The 23,082-nt window shown below is 43.0% G+C and overlaps 1 protein-coding gene across 6 annotated transcripts in view; it reads right to left on the bottom strand.

Annotated features, from left to right (window-relative positions):
* Nucleotides 1-23,082, bottom strand: part of TENM4 (teneurin transmembrane protein 4) — a 1,026,741-nt gene that overhangs the window by 474,973 nt on the left and 528,686 nt on the right. For all 6 annotated transcript variants that reach the window (XM_075266230.1, XM_075266232.1, XM_075266233.1 and 3 more), the window contains 2 exons: nt 16,089-16,381; nt 926-1,195 (listed from right to left, as the gene is read on the bottom strand). In XM_075266230.1, the coding sequence (XP_075122331.1) occupies nt 926-1,195; nt 16,089-16,381 (563 nt within the window). The remainder of the gene's footprint in view (nt 1-925; nt 1,196-16,088; nt 16,382-23,082) is intronic.

Genomic DNA, 23,082 nt, shown 5'->3' with positions numbered 1-23,082 from the left:
GGATGCCCGAGGCCACTAGGATGCCCGGAGAGGTGAGGAAAGGTCAGTATATGTTTGTTATGTTTACTCCCATTGACCCGAAACCAACCAGAGGGTCAGCTTTTCATCGAAACAAATATCACAAGGTCCGTCCATCTTTAATTCCTTATTTTAACCCATTTACCCTGTACTATATAATATATACTATTCAGATCACAATAAACAATGAAGAGGCCACTGCTCATACCCAAGTGCCGCGGCCTCCTTAAAAAGTCAATTAGTATAGGTGTCCATTCAGATCCAATATCTTGATCCCATCCATATCTTGATCCAACAAAACCCTTCCAAAGGGATTGTTCAGTGTTCATCAGACACATTCCCCCACCGACGGAGATGGTGGGTTAAAAAAATGATGAAGCCCACAGTGGAGATGTTCCTACATGCCGACCCATATTTTTGGGTTGAAGTAGTATTCCCATCGCATTCCTAGGACTTGCTACAGTTGGAGAGCAATGGGTTGGACAACCATTAGGCCCATTCAACAATCCCAACAAGGAGGAATCTTACCCAGTCCAAATTATAATTGTACAATTATTACTATTATTGTATTCTTATACTACTTACTTGCTATAATGGCTACATGTAACACATAGTGCCGCTCCATAAAAGCAAAAATTTAGGGTTCTAACCAAAACTAGGCATAAGCAAAGCAAGCCTCCTGGTTCATCAAACTACCGGTCCCTAGAAGACAATGGCCCAATGTATATGCCAATCATTGTCATCACTTTCATCATCACCAGGTAAATCAATTCTAGTGGAATGGACACTTTGGTCCATAGGAACCAACACAACCACAAATTCTATTCAAACAATTCAACAATTGGATGTTTTTGACAATGTTTCTACTTTACGTTTCCATAAGACGTTGTGTGAAACACCCACTTACCATTTTCGGTGTTCTCGTGCTCCGTGTCGGTAAGGGTCAGGTTGGAGTTGGCTCTACTCGATAAGCAAGAGCTCCGTCCAGACTTGGTGTTCCTCGTCCAGAGTCTTACCGGGTGATCCGGTGATAAGACACAGTCAGCTTCATTGTCTGCATCGTTCTCACCAGTCATAGAATAGCCGCAATGTGGAAGGCCAATATCAGTCCGGTACAGTGTTCCATGAGGCGGTGTGACTTCACCAAGACCCAGCTCATGTAGCGTGAAACTGCCACCTATGCAAACAATAAAAGCGTAGAACCATGATTATTCAAAAATTGTTGGGTTTCCCATCTGTGTCTGGTTACACATTTCTCCCAAGTACCCTGAGCACCCTGGGCTGTACAGCAATTCACACAAAGTACTATAGAATATATAGAAAGTTATTCTGGTCCACTCTGAATATGTCTTGAAAAAGAGGCAGAATAGAAGTGAAATAGATATCTGATATATAGACCCCGGTGGCTGGAATAGGGTAGGACCTTTATGGTATCGATCCATTTGTCCCTTAGGAACATGACATGGCTGGATGACCAGAACCTATAGCTCTATAGAGTCCAAAATGGCTGTCAAATATAACTGCCGGTTACAAATGAAGGTGCAGCTCTGGAGCACAAACTTCTGCTGTATACCAGTCCATACCTCCTAACAGTCCTGGATTCTGCAGGGCATTCCCGGATTCAGTGTCCTGTCCCGCAGTCTAGGTCGGCAGGAGGTATGTCCCGGTTTCAACTCATCTGTGTTCTCTGGACGCAGATGAGTTGAATACATAGGTGAGTAGCGCTAAGCTCAGCACCTGCTCTACCGCTGCGCTCCGGATAGTGGATGTGTAGGCGCGATGTGATGACATCAGTCACATCGTGCCTACAGCTCTGTGAGTGAGACTGAGGAGAGGGCTGCGGGGGAGCAAGGGAAAGGTGAATATCAGTGTTGTTTTGTGTTAAACATTGAGGGGGAACATAATGAAGGGGGCCCATGAAACTAGGGGCAGATGAAGGGGGGGAATGACATGAAACTAGGGCAGAGATGGAGGAGGAGGGGAAGTGAAACTAGGGGTAGAGATGGAGGAGAGGGGGACATGAAACTGGGGGCAGAGATGGAGGGGGGCATGAAACTAGGGGCAGAGATGGGGGGGACATAAAACTGGGAGAAGAGATGGGGGGCATGAAACTGGGGGCAGAGATGGAGGGGGGCATGAAACTAGGGGCAGAGATGGGGGACATAAAACTGGGGGCAGAGATGGGGGGCATGAAACTGGGGGCAGAGATGGAGGGGGGCATGAAACTAGGGGCAGAGATGGGGGGACATAAAACTGGGGGCAGAGATGGGGGGCATGAAACTGGGGGCAGAGATGGAGGGGGCATGAAACTGGGGGAAGAGATGGGGGGCATAAAACTGGGGGCAGAGATGAGGGGGCATGAAACTGGGGGCAGAGATTAAAGGGGTATATGAAACTGGGGGAGAGATGAAGGGAGAAAATATAACTTACGGGTGACTGAAGGAGGATTATACTGTGTGGGGGCACATGAAAAATGAATGAGAATGGGCGGAGTCAATAAAAGTGGGCAGAGCTAAATTTTGTCCCTCTTTGTGTTCTTCAAAAGTTGGGAGGTATATATTATGCATGTACTATTGAGGCTTTTAGACTGAGAAAATCCCCCCACATGGTTTCTGCCTCTTATACAAAAGGTCCTGGGTTCGAAACACGGGACAGAAATAATAAAAACAGGAAGAATAAACATTACATTGATGTAGAGTGGAGTCCCTGCGGTGTTGGAGTCCCTGTTGAAGTTCGGGTTGTGGGTGGGATCTGCCCCATCAAAACACCACCATTCATGGTATTGAACCATTTATCCTTTAAAAATGGATTGTGCAACCCTTGATACCAGATGCCCAAAAACTATAGACTTCAAAATGGCTACCCAACAACTTCCTGTTCTCAGATACAAAGAACGAGTGCAGCTCTGGAGCACACACTTCTGCTAAGAGATGAAAAGAACTGAAACATGAATGAGCATGTGCGAGAGTGATTAACCCTTTACCAATGGCGGTGCTTATTCCCGTACTCCAGCGATGTTATTTGGCGCTATAGGTGATGTAATATATTATTACTGATCTGAAGGCTGGAGAGATGTAAAAATAAATGTTTTATATATTCTGTGGGAGAAATGATTTAATCTTCAGTAATGACATATAAGAGGGCTTGTCACGCCGCGCTGATTTACATGCCTACCCTCACATTTAGCACTTTGGTAATGACCTCTAAGTGCAGAGCTAATCTGTTTACGTCTAGGATGGCGCCCACGCTCACCAGCCAAGAACTCTGCGAGGTAAACAATTTACCAGTAAGTTCTCAGCAGCCGATTACAAAGTCTCTGTCATATCCGTGCCATGAAATGGCGAAATAGAAAAGAAAGTGTGGAAGGGATCAAAGAAACCGAACCCAGAGGTGACCTAACCTGACATAGTCCAATGGGAGCTACTATATATAGGTTATAGTTACTGTGTGTATATACTGTGTACTGTGACATCACTGTGTGTATTATCTCTGTACTGTGACATCACTGTGTGTATTATCTCTGTACTGTGACATCACTGTGTGTATTATCCTGTACTGTGACATCACTGTGTGTATTATCTCTGTACTGTGACATCACTGTGTGTATTATCTCTGTACTGTGACATCACTGTGTATTATCTCTGTACTGTGACATCACTGTGTGTATTATCTCTGTACTGTGACATCACTGTGTGTATTATCTCTGTACTGTGACATCACTGTGTGTATTATCCTGTACTGTGACATCACTGTGTGTATTATCTCTGTACTGTGACATCACTGTGTGTATTATCCTGTACTGTGACATCACTGTGTGTATTATCTCTGTACTGTGACATCACTGTGTGTATTATCTCTGTACTGTGACATCACTGTGTGTATTATCTCTGTACTGTGACATCACTGTGTGTATTATCTCTGTACTGTGACATCACTGTGTGTATTATCCCTGTAATGTGACATCACTGTGTGTATTATCTCTGTACTGTGACATCACTGTGTGTATTATCCCTGTACTGTGACATCACTGTGTGTATTATCTCTGTACTGTGACATCACTGTGTGTATTATCCTGTACTGTGACATCACTGTGTGTATCATCCTGTACTGTGACATCACTGTGTGTATTATCTCTGTACTGTGACATCACTGTGTATTATCCTGTACTGTGACATCACTGTGTGTATTATCTCTGTACTGTGACATCACTGTGTGTATTATCCTGTACTGTGACATCACTGTGTGTATTATCCTGTACTGTGACATCACTGTGTGTATTATCCTGTACTGTGACATCACTGTGTGTATTATCCCTGTACTGTGACATCACTGTGTATTATCCTGTACTGTGACATCACTGTGTGTATTATCTCTGTACTGTGACATCACTGTGTGTATTATCCTGTACTGTGACATCACTGTGTGTATTATCCTGTACTGTGACATCACTGTGTGTATTATCCTGTACTGTGACATCACTGTGTGTATTATCCTGTACTGTGACATCACTGTGTGTATTATCCCTGTACTGTGACATCACTGTGTGTATTATCCTGTACTGTGACATCACTGTGTGTATTATCTCTGTACTGTGACATCACTGTGTGTATTATCTCTGTACTGTGACATCACTGTGTGTATTATCCTGTACTGTGACATCACTGTGTGTATTATCCCTGTACTGTGACATCACTGTGTGTATTATCTCTGTACTGTGACATCACTGTGTGTATTATCTCTGTACTGTGACATCACTGTGTGTATTATCCCTGTAATGTGACATCACTGTGTGTATTATCTCTGTACTGTGACATCACTGTGTGTATTATCCCTGTACTGTGACATCACTGTGTGTATTATCTCTGTACTGTGACATCACTGTGTGTATTATCCTGTACTGTGACATCACTGTGTGTATCATCCTGTACTGTGACATCACTGTGTGTATTATCTCTGTACTGTGACATCACTGTGTATTATCCTGTACTGTGACATCACTGTGTGTATTATCTCTGTACTGTGACATCACTGTGTGTATTATCCTGTACTGTGACATCACTGTGTGTATTATCCTGTACTGTGACATCACTGTGTGTATTATCCTGTACTGTGACATCACTGTGTGTATTATCCCTGTACTGTGACATCACTGTGTATTATCCTGTACTGTGACATCACTGTGTGTATTATCTCTGTACTGTGACATCACTGTGTGTATTATCCTGTACTGTGACATCACTGTGTGTATTATCCTGTACTGTGACATCACTGTGTGTATTATCCTGTACTGTGACATCACTGTGTGTATTATCCTGTACTGTGACATCACTGTGTGTATTATCCCTGTACTGTGACATCACTGTGTGTATTATCCTGTACTGTGACATCACTGTGTGTATTATCTCTGTACTGTGACATCACTGTGTGTATTATCTCTGTACTGTGACATCACTGTGTGTATTATCCTGTACTGTGACATCACTGTGTGTATTATCCCTGTACTGTGACATCACTGTGTGTATTATCTCTGTACTGTGACATCACTGTGTGTATTATCCTGTACTGTGACATCACTGTGTGTATTATCCTGTACTGTGACATCACTGTGTGTATTATCCTGTACTGTGACATCACTGTGTGTATTATCTCTGTACTGTGACATCACTGTGTGTATTATCTCTGTACTGTGACATCACTGTGTGTATTATCCCTGTACTGTGACATCACTGTGTGTATTATCCTGTACTGTGACATCACTGTGTGTATTATCTCTGTACTGTGACATCACTGTGTGTATTATCTCTGTACTGTGACATCACTGCGTGTATTATCCTGTACTGTGACATCACTGTGTGTATAATCTCTGTACTGTGACATCACTGTGTGTATTATCCTGTACTGTGACATCACTGTGTGTATTATCCCTGTTCTGTGACATCACTGTGTGTATAATCTCTGTACTGTGACATCACTGTGTGTATTATCCCTGTACTGTGACATCACTGTGTGTATTATCCTGTACTGTGACATCACTGTGTGTATTATCTCTGTACTGTGACATCACTGTGTGTATTATCCTGTATTGTGACATCACTGTGTGTATTATCCTGTACTGTGACATCACTGTGTGTATTATCCCTGTACTGTGACATCACTGTGTGTATTATCCCTGTACTGTGACATCACTGTGTGTATTATCCTGTACTGTGACATCACTGTGTGTATTATCCTGTATTGTGACATCACTGTGTGTATTATATCTGTACTGTGACATCACTGTGTGTATTATCTCTGTACTGTGACATCACTGTGTGTATTATCCTGTACTGTGACATCACTGTGTGTATTATCCTGTACTGTGACATCACTGTGTGTATTATCCCTGTACTGTGACATCACTGTGTGTATTATCTCTGTACTGTGACATCACTGTGTGTATTATCCCTGTACTGTGACATCACTGTGTGTATTATCCTGTACTGTGACATCACTGTGTGTATTATCCTGTACTGTGACATCACTGTGTGTATTATCCCTGTACTGTGACATCACTGTGTGTATAATCTCTGTACTGTGACATCACTGTGTGTATTATCCTGTACTGTGACATCACTGTGTGTATTATCTCTGTACTGTGACATCACTGTGTGTATTATCCCTGTACTGTGACATCACTGTGTGTATTATCTCTGTACTGTGACATCACTGTGTGTATTATCCCTGTACTGTGACATCACTGTGTGTATTATCTCTGTACTGTGACATCACTGTGTGTATTATCCTGTACTGTGACATCACTGTGTGTATTATCCTGTACTGTGACATCACTGTGTGTATTATCTCTGTACTGTGACATCACTGTGTGTATTATCCCTGTACTGTGACATCACTGTGTGTATTATCCTGTACTGTGACATCACTGTGTGTATTATCCCTGTACTGTGACATCACTGTGTGTATTATCCCTGTACTGTGACATCACTGTGTGTATTATCCTGTACTGTGACATCACTGTGTGTATTATCTCTGTACTGTGACATCACTGTGTGTATTATCTCTGTACTGTGACATCACTGTGTGTATTATCTCTGTACTGTGACATCACTGTGTGTATTATCCTGTACTGTGACATCACTGTGTGTATTATCCTGTACTGTGACATCACTGTGTGTATTATCTCTGTACTGTGACATCACTGTGTGTATTATCCTGTACTGTGACATCACTGTGTGTATAATCTCTGTACTGTGACATCACTGTGTGTATTATCCTGTACTGTGACATCACTGTGTGTATTATCCCTGTACTGTGACATCACTGTGTGTATAATCTCTGTACTGTGACATCACTGTGTGTATTATCCTGTACTGTGACATCACTGTGTGTATTATCTCTGTACTGTGACATCACTGTGTGTATTATCTCTGTACTGTGACATCACTGTGTGTATTGTCTCTGTACTGTGACATCACTGTGTGTATTGTCTCTGTACTGTGACATCACTGTGTGTACTGTGTTATATTATGCCCCCATATACATAAGCCTATAGAGATACCCCATGTATACCTGGAGGATATAGTCACCCCAGATACAGCCCCTGTACTTGCTATAGAGCGCACATTGCTTAGCACATCCTCCTTTACTACGATCAATCCTGGGAATGGGGTGTCGGGGACAATAGGGCCCATCTTGGTTTTGCACGCCTTAATTAAAAAAACACACAACAACAAAAACACAAAAACTCGCACTAATATCTAGAGCAGGTTTCTCAAGCCGGAAAAGATCTGAGGTTTGTTTGAAGTTCTCCCCAGCCCCGGCAAACTTGGAACATCCAACTGGCTAAATCACTTTCTGCACTTCACACCTTTTTTAATTAACCAAAGGCAGGTTGGATTTTGTGACGGGTTTGACAGGCAGAGAGACTGAGGCTTTCACAGCTCTGACTTCAGCAGCCGAACGTGTAGTACAAAGCAGCTTGTGATAATTGCACCCAGACAAAACCCTCCTCGCTCTGACAAAACGCCGCGCCGCTCGACTTCAAATATTCCCCAAAACTTTAAGAGATTAATCAACTTGATTTACGGAGAACTTGTAATTTGCGCCGGCTTTCAAGTGCCGATCTGTTTGGGAGTTTATGTTTTTTTTTCTCTCTATATAAATGGAGGTGACGGAGACGACATGCTGAAGGATTGCTTTTTCTTTCGTCGTAAGTTCACAGTATTGAGTGGGGTCTTGAGAGGTTGACTTCACCCAGGTTCATCGTGGGAGGGGGATGGGGAGCAGGCTTAGGCTTCATGCGTATAACAGAGCCCTGGACGCGGAGCCATATGTAGCTTTGTGCCGCCATATGGTGCTCTATACAGATACCTCCCAAGTGACCGGCTCCTGGGCCTCAATGCAAAATCTGAGACCAAAAATGAGACCCCTTCTTACTTTGATCCTTTTGGGGACCGGTAGCAAAGGCTACCTCTGCTCTAGTTAATCCTCTTGCAACAATTTTTCATCATTTTTTCATCCATGACTTCAGCGCCTTTTTTTCCCTATGGGACATGTGCCGTACCGCTCAATTTTCAAAGGACAGGAAGAGGGACAGGATGTGGGACGCGCCTCGGCATATATATAGCCCCAACCACTTCCATTTCTCACAGTATAATGCCCCTACAGTCACCCTAACATGACATGTCCCCAAATTATAATGTCCCCTCCAATTGTCTCCACAGTATAATGTCCCTCTTCTGGTTTAATGCCCCTCTCCATCTACCCCAACAGTTTAATGTCTCTCTCCAGTTACCTACAATTTAATGCCCCCTCTAGTTGCCCCAGTTTAATGTCCCAGTTTAATGTCCTCCTCCAGCTATGCCCAATGTTTAATGTCTTCCTCCTTTTACCCTCAGTTTAGTGTCCCCCTCCAGTTGCCCCAGTTTAATGCCCCTCTCCAGTTGCCGCAGTTTAATGCCCCTCTCCAGTTGCCCCAGTTTAATGTCCAATTCCAGTTGCCTGCAGTTTAATGTCCCATTCCAGTTATGCCCAATGTTTAATGTCTTCCTCCTTTTACCCTCAGTTTATAGCCCCCTCCAGTTGCCCCCTAGTTTAATGTCCCCCTTCCAGCTATACCCACAGTTTAATGTCTTCCTCCATTTACCCTCAGTTTAGTGCCCCCCTCCAGTTGCCTACAGTTTAATGCCTCCCTCTAATTGCCCAGTTTATTGTCCCTCACCAGTTGCCCCCAGTTTAATGTCCCCCCGAGCTTTGCCCACCGTTGCCCTCCAGCAACCTCCTCCAGAATCCAGGCCTGTCCTGCTGAATCTGGGGAGGTTGGGTGGTATGTGTGTGCTTTGCATGATGAATTTTGGGAGTGGTATCATGGGGCCCATTTATTGACTGCCTTTTTGTACACCACTCTTAATAGGGCCCCAACAGGCGCAGTGTTTGGCTGATTTTTTTCATACATCAGACATACACCGTGTGCTAATATGAAGGAACTGGCATAGATTTCCATTATAGTACAGCATAAAACTGACCTGAGTTATAAAAAATATATTGGCCTGAGGGGCCCACGCCCTCCTGGCCCCAATCCACCCAAAATTTTCACACTATAGTGAGTGAGGAGTGGGGTTGAGCCGATCTTCAGATTTCAGGATTGTTTTTAAAATCCGCTTTTCCAGCCGATCCCGATCGTGAAATTTGCTCAATCATCGATTGGAATCCGAACTTTTCCGATCCCGATCTCTCAACCCTACCCTAGTGAGGAGCACAATGAAAATTGTGGCCCACATTTCATGCAAGAAATCGCCTTGCGCCAAATATGCAGCACAATATCACCCCTCTACACCGATAGATAATTGATATTATCTTATTGATAATTCCCCCCCAATGTATTAAAAATTATTTACTATTATTTTTAGGAAGAGGCAATGTAAAAACATAAATCTTTAAAGGTAGAAAACAGGGTTTCATTACATATTCGGCATATTTGCATTGTGAAAATTTGGAGGTTGGACACACCTCTTTTTGCAAGGCCACGCCTTCTTTGGAGTTGTGCCATACCCACAGAAGGGGCATGGCCATAAGGAAGTGGCGCGGACTGGAAATGTTTGCAACTCTCATTGGCATCCACAACAAAATTTTGGTAAGTATGACCTAAACAGAGGCAGAGTTTACCCGACCATGGAGAAGGGATTCAGGGCTTGGGACACTTCTCCCCGATTCTGCAAACCTACAGAAATTTTAACGGTAAATAGAAATGGGGAGAACAATCTGTATCCCACCCTTGGGCCTTTCTTGTGTTATGGTGCACACGACTTTAGCTGTCAATCACTGATCAGGCACCGCCCACTAGACTCCTAAGCCCGGACAAGTCTGGGATTGAAATTGATACAGCTCGGGTTATACCGACACTTTTCCCATAAACTATACATCAATCCGCTCCGTTCCTTCTGTTCTATAACATGCCGCCCATAGATAGTAAAGCATGTTCAACTTGTCAGGTTGTCTTTAAGGACTTGTCTACTGCTTCCAAGTCTATGAGGCAGAAAAGCCCATGTCCTGCCCAATTAGTCCGGAGCCAATAAAGCAAAGCTGATCTGTCTGCATCGGGTTAACACAATCCCGGCCCATCTGTGTCAAAACACATTTCTCAGTTCCCGGGCTGAAGTGAACTCCTCCGGAGCTGCCGCTCATCAATAATGAAGACGCACGTTGCTACAATTAACTAAAAATCAGATGTATTTGCAGTCGGCAGCGTGAGACGTATTGATTTTCATATCTTGGGCGATGTGTAGCCTTTTAAAGTGCTAGAGCAACGTCAATAAGTGGGAGATGATAAATATTGGAGATTATCGGTCCCCGCTCTCGCGCTTTTACTTCGCTTTCCTTCTTCCACGAGACGTTAATACAGACTTAGTTATTTGGGAAATGGATTTAGACAGCGGCGAACGGGCTCGAGATCCCCACGAGCTCTTCACTTACTTGTCGAAACAAAAAAAATCAAAGGGTGTATATACTTTAGCAAATATTTTTAACATTTCTCCAACGCACCCAAAAAAGAAGGCAATTTTGCAAGTACGGTTTATACCCGTTTTATGTATACAGCTCCTATGTAGACCTATGCATGGGAAGATGTGAGCGCAATCAGAGATGAGCGATCCGTTTCATAATGAGCAAGATTTGTTACAAATTTGCCAAAAATTTGGGTTCCGTCAAACCCCAAATTTCAGAGGTTGGCCAACAACGAACTGTCAGTCATCTTCTGCAACCATAGAGACCCATAGGTCTGCCTAGAAGCCGTATACATGAAACGAGAAATTGTAACGTCTAGAGATGAGCGAACAGTAAAATGTTCGAGGTTCGATATTCTTTTCGAGTAGCCCCTCAATATTCGACTACTCAAATCGAATATCGAACCCTATTATAGTCTATGGGGGGAAAATGCTCGTTTCAGGGGTAGGCAACGTTCAATCAAATTATACTTACCAAGTCCACGAGTGAGGGTTGGGCTGGATCCTCCGAGAAGTCTTCTCCGTGCAGCGTCCCCGCGGCGTCTTCCGACTCTTCATTCACTCTGCCAGGCATCGGGCCTGGACAGAGCCGACTGCGCATGTCCGCACTACAAGCGGACATGGGCAGAGCCGACTGCACATGCCCACACTACAAGTGGACATGCGCAGTCGGCTCTGCCCAGGCCCGACGCCACGGGGAAGCTGCACGGAGAAGACTTCTAAAGGTAGGAGAAGAACCAGCGTTGATTGGCCGACTGTATAGCAATCAACCAATCAATGCTGGTTCTGCATCGAACTTTTACATTCGAACAGCGAGTGGTACTCGATCGAGTACTAGTATTTCGAATACCGTAGTATTCGATCGAATGCCTACTCGATCAAGTACTACTCGCTCATCTCTAGTAAAGTGGCCTCAGTTTTTAATTGCAAAGATAGGCCCTTTGAGTCCAATGAGGGAGCCAGTTTATATTGAGCCAGGATTAGGGTTGAGCGATCGGGATCGGGAAAGGTCAGATCCCGATCGGTGATCGAGCAAATTTCGTGATCGGGATCGGCTGGGAAATGATTTGAAATCAGATTTTAAAAACAATCCTGAAATCTCAAGATAGGGTCAACCCTACCTATGACTTATTGCATTTAGGGTTGTGCGATTGGGATCGGGAAAGATCGGATCCCGATCAGCGATCGAGCAAATTTCACAATTGGCTGGAAAATGATTGAAAATCGGATTTTAAAAACGATCCTGAAATCCCAAGATCGACTCAACCCTAGCCAACATCATTATAAATGGCTTGATCAAGTACAAAAAATATTGAACCACTATTATAGGCCACCCCTGTTAGCAACTGTATACATAAAACGGTAAGAGATTTTTTTTTAACGAGAAATTGTAATGCGGCCTCACTTTTAGGGGTATTCGTATTAAGTCAGGATCGTTATTATGGGTTCGGCCGAAATCTAAATTTTTGAGGTTCACAACTCATGAACCACCCTGGAGTATAATGAGTGGATGCCCATGCAAAAAAAAAAAAATAACATTCATCGTCACCTCCCCTGGGACTGTGCAGCTCCCCGTCCTCCACAGGCCTCCTCTTTACCAGGTGTAGCACCCTCCATTGTATACTGACTGTGCCTGTTATTACCCTACTATAGCCCCATCCCATTCACACCGGCCAGATCATCACTAAGATTCAATAGTTCAGTTGAGATCAACACAGAAGAAATTGACCCTATGGGTAAATGATTACTCCAAAATCCCCTCCGCTGACACATAGGGCCCACCATCTGTGATAGCCACTAGATAAGAGGTTATCTGAAACCCTAGTCACCAATTGTCTTGAATTTTCTGGGGACAGCCCTGAATTTTCTGAAGCAATCTGGAATGTTCAAGCATGTCCTATCCTGAAAAAGGGTATCAACAGATCTACACTATAGCCCGCTCGGTGTTCTCTCCCATTTTTTGTCTCCTACCCTGAAAAAGGAGTGGCTTAAAAAATTTGAAAGTCGGAAGTCCTGGCTCTTTGGGGGCGGGCCTGAGCTGTTTGGGGGCAAGGTCAGGGTTGGTCAGGGGCAGGACTTAAATATCCCTATATTTCATTATATAATGTAAGGAAAGCGATTATTAAAATTTTGGTATTGAAGGGCATTTACACCCAACAAATGGCACATTTGAAGGTACCAAGGATGGCGAAAATTCTACAGGGTGGCCACTCTATGTATCCTCGTGGCCCTTCTGACTCTTCCATGGTGATTCTTCTGAAAGATTTTTTCCTCCATTAATTTTAGTGGAAAATTTAGGAAGAACCTGCCCTAAGGCCTAATGCACACAACAGGTCACACGTATAGTCTACGTCGGCGCCCCCTATAGACATGTTCTCAGCCAACTTGTACATGACCTGATTTGAGAACCGACTACAGGGTGAATACATTTTCAGGCTCTCGCTCTGTCACTTATGTTCTCCTCCAGTTAGCACGTTGCGGGCGCGATCACTTAACCTCGCTCATTTGTAACGACAGACTGGTGACGGCTGAGAAGAGATGAGCGCCACGTTTTCTGACTTCTTCTACCTTCAGCAAAACTGCTGTTTACACCACCCCATCTGTTTTATCAATAACTGCGCTTAATAAGGTTCAAGAAAATGCAATTCATTAGCCATTTACTGCGAAATTAGACGTTCGCAATTACATTAAGAGACGTGTGCAGCCGGCTCAGTCCCAGAAGATGCAAGGTGCTTTGCATCTAGAAAAAAAAAGCCATCTCAAGCACAAAGCGGGATGTCACAACCTGGAGCTTCTTAGAAAGGCGAGACAGCTCAGCCCGGAATCAGCGGGATCATTGGACCACATACCGTAGGATACATGGATTGTTAGTACTGTCACTTTAAATATGGGACAATCATTAGAGGGTATATGGGTTTTCCTACAAAAATAACCACAATTTTAAGTTGTTAAAGTTTTTGTAAATATAAATAATTAGAAATTTCGTAGAGTTGTAAAGATCTCCTCTAACCATCTTAGTGGTGACAACTGTTGTCTTGATAGATTGCCAATGGATCTGACCATGAACGTAGGGACTTTGTATGTCTCGGACTTGTCAGATAACCAGCCATGATGTCCTCATTGGGTCCAGGTTATCAGGAGGACACTACATGTATGAGAAGATAACCCGACCACAATAAGGACATCATGGCTGGTTATCAGGAGGACACTGCATGTGTGAGAAGATAACCCGACCACAATAAGGACATCATGGCTGGTTATCAGGAGCACACTACATGTATGAGAAGATAACCCGACCACAATAAGGACATCATGGCTGGTTATCAGGAGAGGACACTACATGTATGAGAAGATAACCTGACCACAATAAGGACATCATGGCTGGTTATCAGGAGAGGACACTACATGTATGAGAAGATAACCCGACCACAATAAGGACATCATGGCTGGTTATCAGGAGAGGACACTACATGTAGGAGAAGATAACCCGACCACAATAAGGACATCATGGCTGGTTATCAGGAGAGGACACTACATGTAGGAGAAGATAACCCGACCACAATAAGGACATCATGGCTGGTTATCAGGAGCACACTACATGTATGAGAAGATAACCTGACCACAATAAGGACATCATGGCTGATTATCAGGAGGACACTACATGTATGAGAAGATAACCCGACCACAATAAGGACATCATGACTGGTTATCAGGAGGACACTACATGTATGAGAAGATAACCCGACCACAATAAGGGCATCATGGCTGGTTATCAGGAGGACACTACATGTATGAGAAGATAACCCGACCACAATAAGGACATCATGGCTGGTTATCAGGAGAGGACACTACATGTAGGAGAAGATAACCCGACCACAATAAGGACATCATGGTTGGTTATCAGGAGGACACTACATGTATGAGAAGATAACCTGACCACAATAAGGACATCATGGCTGATTATCAGGAGGACACTACATGTATGAGAAGATAACCTGACCACAATAAGGACATCATGGCTGATTATCAGGAGGACACTACATGTATGAGAAGATAACCCGACCACAATAAGGACATCATGGCTGGTTATCAGGAGGACACTACATGTATGAGAAGATAACTCGACCACAATAAGGACATTATGGCTGGTTATCAGGAGGACACTACATGTATGAGAAGATAACCTGACCACAATAAGGACATCATGGCTGGTTATCAGGAGGACACTGCATGTATGAGAAGATAACCCGACCACAATAAGGACATCATGACTGGTTATCAGGAGGACACTACATGTATGAGAAGATAACCCGACCACAATAAGGGCATCATGGCTGGTTATCAGGAGGACACTACATGTATGAGAAGATAACTCGACCACAATAAGGACATTATGGCTGGGCTTCTGACCATAGAAAGTCCCTATGTTCATGTACATTAGTGAAGACATTGTAGTGAGACATGGCGATCTCTGGTTGTACAAAGAGAGTTGCTGTATAACAATAGCCTTATTGTTTGAGAACTGAAAAAACACTGTTCAGATCTGCAGCGGAGTCTCCGCAGAAATCAATAGAAATTGGTGTAAATTAAAGTCAATGGGGTCCGTTGGTGTGTGCATGTAACTGCTGATAGACGCAAATGACGGAAAACCTGGTGCAGATGTGAATCTAACCTTTCACTGTACAGTATGGCAGTAATACGCTGAGCAGTATATGACACTATTATTTACACCACTTTTGTTGACCATTTTATAATATACACCTGTTAACGATCCAAAATATCCTCCCCATCCGTGTGCCTTGTAAAAATTTGATTGCACCTCTAAGATTCAGGTTGTTGTCCCTTTCCCGCATGTAAAAACCAATGCAGAGGGTTTCACTAGTACCCACCAGTCCCCTCTCATAAAGCCCACAGTGCCCCATTGCAGCAAAGGTCTCACACATGATCATGGAGACCATGCATGGTAGTCCATGAGGAGGCCCTGCCATGAATTAGTCTACTCTCATTTAGTACACCAATACTAGAAATTTTCTACATAAATATTCAGCCCAAGCATTCAGTATTGGCACTCACCAGATCGGCAGAACTCATCGACCTCTTGATGGACCATGTCCTTCACGCGATTGCTGTAGGTCAGTCGCGAGTCTTGGTCGTAGGCTTTCAAAGTCTCGCTGGAGCTGTAAGACTTCGGTTGTATTTTGCTGTCATCACTGTCGGCTGAGGAGCTGGTATATCGACGCTCTGTGTCGCGCCGTCTGGTCAGGGATCGGTAAGGTTTCCTCTCTTTCACATCCATGGCACGGTGCTTCTCCTCAACATTGAACAGAATTGTTCTCGGGGAGGGGAGAGAGGAACCGGAGGTTTTACTGTGAAGAAGAGAAAATATCTACTTAGTCCAAACTATGAAAAGACATTGGCACCAACTATGTGAAGATAGACCAGATGTGTGCTACCACTTTATAATGGTGTCTCCTAAAGCCCTGGCTCGTGTGTGGTCGCAGCCCTGTGGACTCAAATGGACAAGACATTGGTTCCAATCCAATTGACAATGTCCTCTTCTGCTCCAGGATCCTCCTAACATCAGGGTGCCACCACCTATGGTCATGATGGATCCACAAAGAGGTCCTAGGAAACTAGTGATAATCAAGACAGCACCCAAAAGTGAAGAGGATCCAGGAGGAGCGGTAAGAAACGGGATAAGATCTGGAGTCCAAATTGTTTTTGGAGGGTTTGGTTTGGATTAATTTTGACATCTATTTGATCTCTGAAAATTTTGTGGTGTTTGGTATATGGATTAATTTTAGGGTCTTCTCTGCACAGTATATTGGTCAAATAGTATATAGAAACATAGTATATCTCGGGGGCACATATGGTGGCACCATATATCTCCAAGCAAATTCTTATGAATCTGAAAGTGTGCCATCATCTTACCCTCCATATGGAGCTGGTAGACATAGATCGCTGTGGGACCAAGTCATTTTTAGTCATGCCCCTGCTTGGTCTCCAAGGATTATAGTTTACGAACCAGTTGTGTTTCAATATAACTGTTAAATCCTATTAGATCATGTACACAATATGCTAATTGTATGTCCATAATGTGCTTAGTTTCCACCCGTAATTGTATACATCTTGGAAACATATGTGCCGTTCCATATGATCGTAGCGCCATTAATAATAATTATGCACGCGGTAAAGAAGTGCTGACATTTTGTGTGTTATAGACTGATGCCGTTTCATTAAGATTAATGGCAACGAAACTGGTCGAGCTGACAAAGAACACATGGTGGATGGGGATGTCTTACTTTTTACACAAAATAATCCAAACCAAATTGTTCTCGTAAAGAAACCATCGCCATCTCTGAATTATTCCATATGTCTACTTTGGCTCCCTAGATCATAAGTTCTTTCTTAGAAGGTATCACCATTCCAAGGGAAGGTCTAGTGGTCACCATCTTTACCACGAGGTATGGAGGACAAGAAAATTGTGAGTCTTAGGTACAATCTTCTTTACCCCTGACTGTGAAGAAAAGATCAAACCACCGATGGTTGAACCGAATGGGGCCATGGACCACTTAGTCTTGAAGACCTCCAGATATCTTTATGAAACAGATTGGTACCTCAACATTGGGCATTGGATTTTCCAGACAATAAATTGACACAATACCATTCTACAGTCTAGAACCATGATCTTCTTGGCCATTGAGTTGTAGGAGATGCACAATGGAACAAACAACAAGCCATTGACAAGATGGTTTCTCGAAGGCATCGTCAAGAAGAAATCCCTCTTAAATCTTCATCTATGAACCGAGACTAACCAAAGTTCTTTAAAAACAAAGGGGCCACTGGTCTATGTAGAATTTCTTCAGGAAATTTCCTAAATTGCTTCTAAATAGGATAGTATACTTGAAATAGACCTTTTAAGTCTAATGTGTAGAGGCTGAACATTTGGAGATCTCAAAACAAGGGCATTTGACTTGGATGTTCTCCATAAAACAGGTCAGAGAAGAGCAGGAACAAGTGATCAGACATCCCTGATCTCCGGGTTCCAGTAGACGGATCCCTACAAATTAGGCTTTTGGTATGCCGTAAAAGTATACTTGCTAAACATTGGGACCACAAACTGAAAAAATAGGGACTCGCAGCAAGAAAGTCCTCCATTGAAGTGAACCAAAGACAGAGAAAGAACCAAGTGAGCAGAAACCAGGATTAGACAAACTTCACCTTGAGAATCTGGGGACAACCAAGTTGATTTTCAACAGACAGGTGTAAGGCTTAAACATCTGAAAAAATAGAGGCCATCAGCATGGAAATCCTTCAGTGAACCGAAGACAACAAAAGAACTGAGTGGACATAAACAAACACTAGACACCGAGATCTTGAGAACTTGGTGGTTCCAGTGGACAAGGGTTAAGGCTAAACATTGGGACCACCAACTGAAAAAAACAAGAGCCCTCAGCATGGAAGACCTCAGCTGAAGTGAACCAGCGGCACCAAAACAACCAAGCACAAACCAAGAATAGATGGCCATGATTTTGAGAATAATGGTGGTTCCAATAAACAAGTGTATGAGCGTAAGGCCTAGACATTGGGACCACCGATGGAAAAAAACAGGAGCTGTCAGCCTGGACAGTCTCCACAAAAGACATAGAAGGAACCAAGTAACAAGGATCTGGCACCTCTGATCTAGAGATCCTAGTAGATCTTATGGACAGATCCCTATGAATAAGTTTGTATGGACAGATCACTACCATACTAGTTCATATGGACAGATCCCTACCATACTAGCTCTTATGGACAGATCCCTACCATACTAGTTCTTATGGACAGATCCCTATCATACTAGTTCTTATGGACAGATCCCTACCATACTAGTTCTTATGGACAGATCCCTATCATACTAGTTCTTATGGACAGATCCCTAACATACCAGTTCTTATGGACAGATCCCTACCATACTAGCTCTTATGGACAGATCCCTACCATACTAGTTCTTATGGACAGATCCCTACCATACCAGTTCTTATGGACAGATCCCTACCATACTAGTTCTTATGGATAGATCCCTACCATACTAGTTCTCATGGACCCATCCCTACCATACTAGTTCTTATGGACAGATCCCTATGAATAAGTTTATATGGACAGATCTCTACCATACTAGTTCTTATGGAAAGATCCGCACCATACTAGTTCTTATGGACAGATCCCTACCACACTAGTTCTTATGGACAGATCCCTACCATATTAGTTCTCATGGACAGAGCCCTACCATACTAGTTCTTATGGACAGATCCCTATCATACTAGTTCTTATGGACAGATCCCTACCATATTAGTTCTTATGGACAGATCCCTATGAATAAGTTTGTATAGACAGATCCCTACCATACTAGTTCTTATGGACAGATCCCTCCCATCCTAGTTCTTATGGAAAGATCCCCACCATACCAGTTATTATGGACAGATCCCTACCATATTAGTTCTTATGGAAAGATCCCTACCATACCAGTTATTATGGACAGATCCCTACCATATTAGTTCTAATGGACCGATTCCTACCATACCAGTTATTATGGACAGATCCCTACCATATTAGTTCTAATGGACCGATTCCTACCATACTAGTTCTTATGGACAGATCCCTACCATACTAGTTCTTATGGACAGATCCCTACCACACTAGTTATTATACACAGATCCCTACTATACTCGTTCGTATGGACAGATCTTTACCAAGAAGACTTCTACAGCAATGTTGAACTTTTCCTTTAAATCCTAAATACACAGATTCCCGTACAGCGTTTCGCTCTCCAGGCCTGACGTCTTATTCTGCATATAGGCGCCAACAGGATCAATTCACACATCGCTAATACACGATACTCTCCCGTTATACAGTCATTTAGTTACGGTCGTGCTTCTGGCTTCAGTTCCTCGCAGGAAGCGAAATGAATAAGAACATCCCTCCTATCAGAGGCAGCAAGTAAATAAAACTCTCACCAAGGCCGAACGCTAAGAAAAATAAATGAAAAGGCAATTTGTAAAATGAACAAAATAAAAAAACCTGCGCATAAATATTAACCAAGTGTGAACGGCCTGATACGAGACCAGAACAAACAGCGCTTTAATGACAGCCTCTTATTACTTGTTAAAAGGGCGCACACACAAAAAGCGAAAAAAAAACACACACGAAAAGTGGCCCTTCAATCCGCACGCACACATAATAAAACACCTCCTGATTTCCGAAACATACTCCAAAAGCCAATTGAACCTGTGTGAAGTAGCCCCGGCTAATAATAAACAGTCACTACAGCCGTATCACACATCGTTTAACTTGCGCGAGCTTAGACACGAGATGGAGAGAACGAAACGCGTCGCATAAACAGAGTTTACACCTGGCCCCCGGCCATGAGGGCGGTTTATTAGGAAAACGGCATTTACGTGTCAATGAATGGAAGGAGCTGCAATGTTACCGGCCAAAAAAATAGTCAGGGCAAGGACGGAACCGGCAAGTGCGGGTCTGTGTCTGTGTCAGTGACTGTACCAGCAGAATAGTGAGCGCAGCTCTGGAGTATAATACAGGATAAGTAATGTAATGTATGTACACAGTGACTGCACCAGCAGAATAGTGAGCGCAGCTCTGGAGTATAATACAGGATAAGTAATGTAATGTATGTACACAGTGACTGTACCAGCAGAATAGTCAGCGCAGCTCTGGAGTATAATACAGGATAAGTGATGTAATGTATGTACACAGTGACTGCACCAGCAGAATAGTGAGCGCAGCTCTGGAGTATAATACAGGATAAGTAATGTAATGTATGTACACAGTGACTGTACCAGCAGAATAGTGAGCGCAGCTCTGGAGTATAATACAGGATAAGTAATGTAATGTATGTACACAGTGACTGCACCAGCAGAATAGTGAGCGCAGCTCTGGAATATAATACAGGATAAGTAATGTAATGTATGTACACAGTGACTATACCAGCAGAATAGTGAGCGCAGCTCTGGAGTATAATACAGGATAAGTAATGTAATGTATGTACACAGTGACTGTACCAGCAGAATAGTGAGCGCAGCTCTGGAGTATAATACAGGATAAGTAATGTAATGTATGTACACAGTGACTGTACCAGCAGAATAGTGAGCGCAGCTCTGGAGTATAATACAGGATAAGTAATGTAATGTATGTACACAGTGACTGCACCAGCAGAATAGTGAGTGCAGCTCTGGAGTATAATACAGGATAGGTGATGTAATGTATGTACACAGTGACTGTTCCAGCAGAGTAGTGAGCGCAGCTCTGGAGTATAATACAGGATAAGTAATGTAATGTATGTACACAGTTACTGTACCAGCAGAATAGTGAGCGCAGCTCTGGAGTATAATACAGGATAAGTAATGTAAAGTATGTACACAGTGACTGTACCAGCAGAATAGTGAGTGCAGTTCTGGAGTATAATACAGGATAAGTAATGTAATGTATGTACACAGTGACTGTACCAGCAGAATAGTGAGCGCAGCTCTGGAGTATAATACAGGATAAGTAATGTAATGTATGTACACAGTGACTGTACCAGCAGAATAGTGAGTGCAGCTCTGGAGTATAATACAGAATAAGTAATGTATGCACACAGTGACTGCACCAGCAGAATAGTGAGTGCAGCTCTGGAGTATAATACAGGATAAGTAATGTAATGTATGTACACAGTGACTGCAGCAGCAGAATAGTGAGCACAGCTCTGGGGTATAATACAGGATAAGTAATGTAATGTAATGTATGTACACAGTGACTGTACCAGCAGAATATTGAGCGCAGCTCTGGAGTATAATACAGGATAAGTAATGTAATGTATGTACACAGTGACTGTACCAGCAGAATAGTGAGCGCAGCTCTGGAGTATAATACAGGATAAGTAATGTAATGTATGTACACAGTGACTGCACCAGCAGAATATTGAGCGCAGCTCTGGAATATAATACAGGATAAGTAATGTAATGTATGTACACAGTGACTGTACCAGCAGAATAGTGAGCGCAGCTCTGGAGTATAATACAGGATAAGTAATGTAATGTATGTACACAGTGACTGCACCAGCAGAATAGTGAGCGCAGCTCTGGAGTATAATACAGGATAAGTAATGTAATGTATGTACACAGTGACTGTACCAGCAGAATAGTGAGTGCAGCTCTGGAGTATAATACAGAATAAGTAATGTATGCACACAGTGACTGCACCAGTAGAATAGTGAGTGCAGCTCTGGAGTATAATACAGGATAAGTAATGTAATGTATGTACACAGTGACTGCACCAGCAGAATAGTGAGCACAGCTCTGGGGTATAATACAAGATAAGTAATGTAATGTATGTACACAGTGACTGTACCAGCAGAATAGTGAGCGCAGCTCTGGAGTATAATACAGGATAAGTAATGTAATGTATGTACACAGTGACTGTACCAGCAGAATAGTGAGCGCAGCTCTGGAGTATAATACAGAATAAGTAATGTAATGTATGTACACAGTGACTGCACCAGCAGAATAGTGAGCGCAGCTCTGGAGTATAATACAGGATAAGTAATGTAATGTATGTACACAGTGACTGTACCAGCAGAATAGTGAGTGCAGCTCTGGAGTATAATACAGGATAAGTAATGTAATGTATGTACACAGTGACTGTTCCAGCAGAATAGTGAGAGCAGCTCTGGAGTATAATACAGGATAAGTAATGTAATGTATGTACACAGTGACTGTACCAGCAGAATAGTGAGCGCAGCTCTGGAGTATAATACAGGAGAAGTAATGTAATGTATATACACAGTGACTGCACCAGCAGAATAGTGAGCGCAGCTCTGATGTATAATACAGGATAAGTAATGTAATGTATGTACACAGTGACTGCACCAGCAGAATAGTGAGCATAGCTCTGGAGTATAATACAGGATAAGTAATGTAAAGTATGTACACAGTGACTGTACCAGCAGAATAGTGAGTGCAGCTCTGGGGTATAATACAGGATAAGTAATGTAATGTATGTACACAGTGACTGTACCAGCAGAATAGTGAGC

Source organism: Leptodactylus fuscus, chromosome 2 (assembly GCF_031893055.1).
Source record: "Leptodactylus fuscus isolate aLepFus1 chromosome 2, aLepFus1.hap2, whole genome shotgun sequence".
NCBI lineage: Eukaryota > Metazoa > Chordata > Amphibia > Anura > Leptodactylidae > Leptodactylus > Leptodactylus fuscus.
The sequence above is the reverse complement of the archived record's forward strand: the minus strand, read 5'-3'. Positions and strand labels throughout refer to the sequence as shown.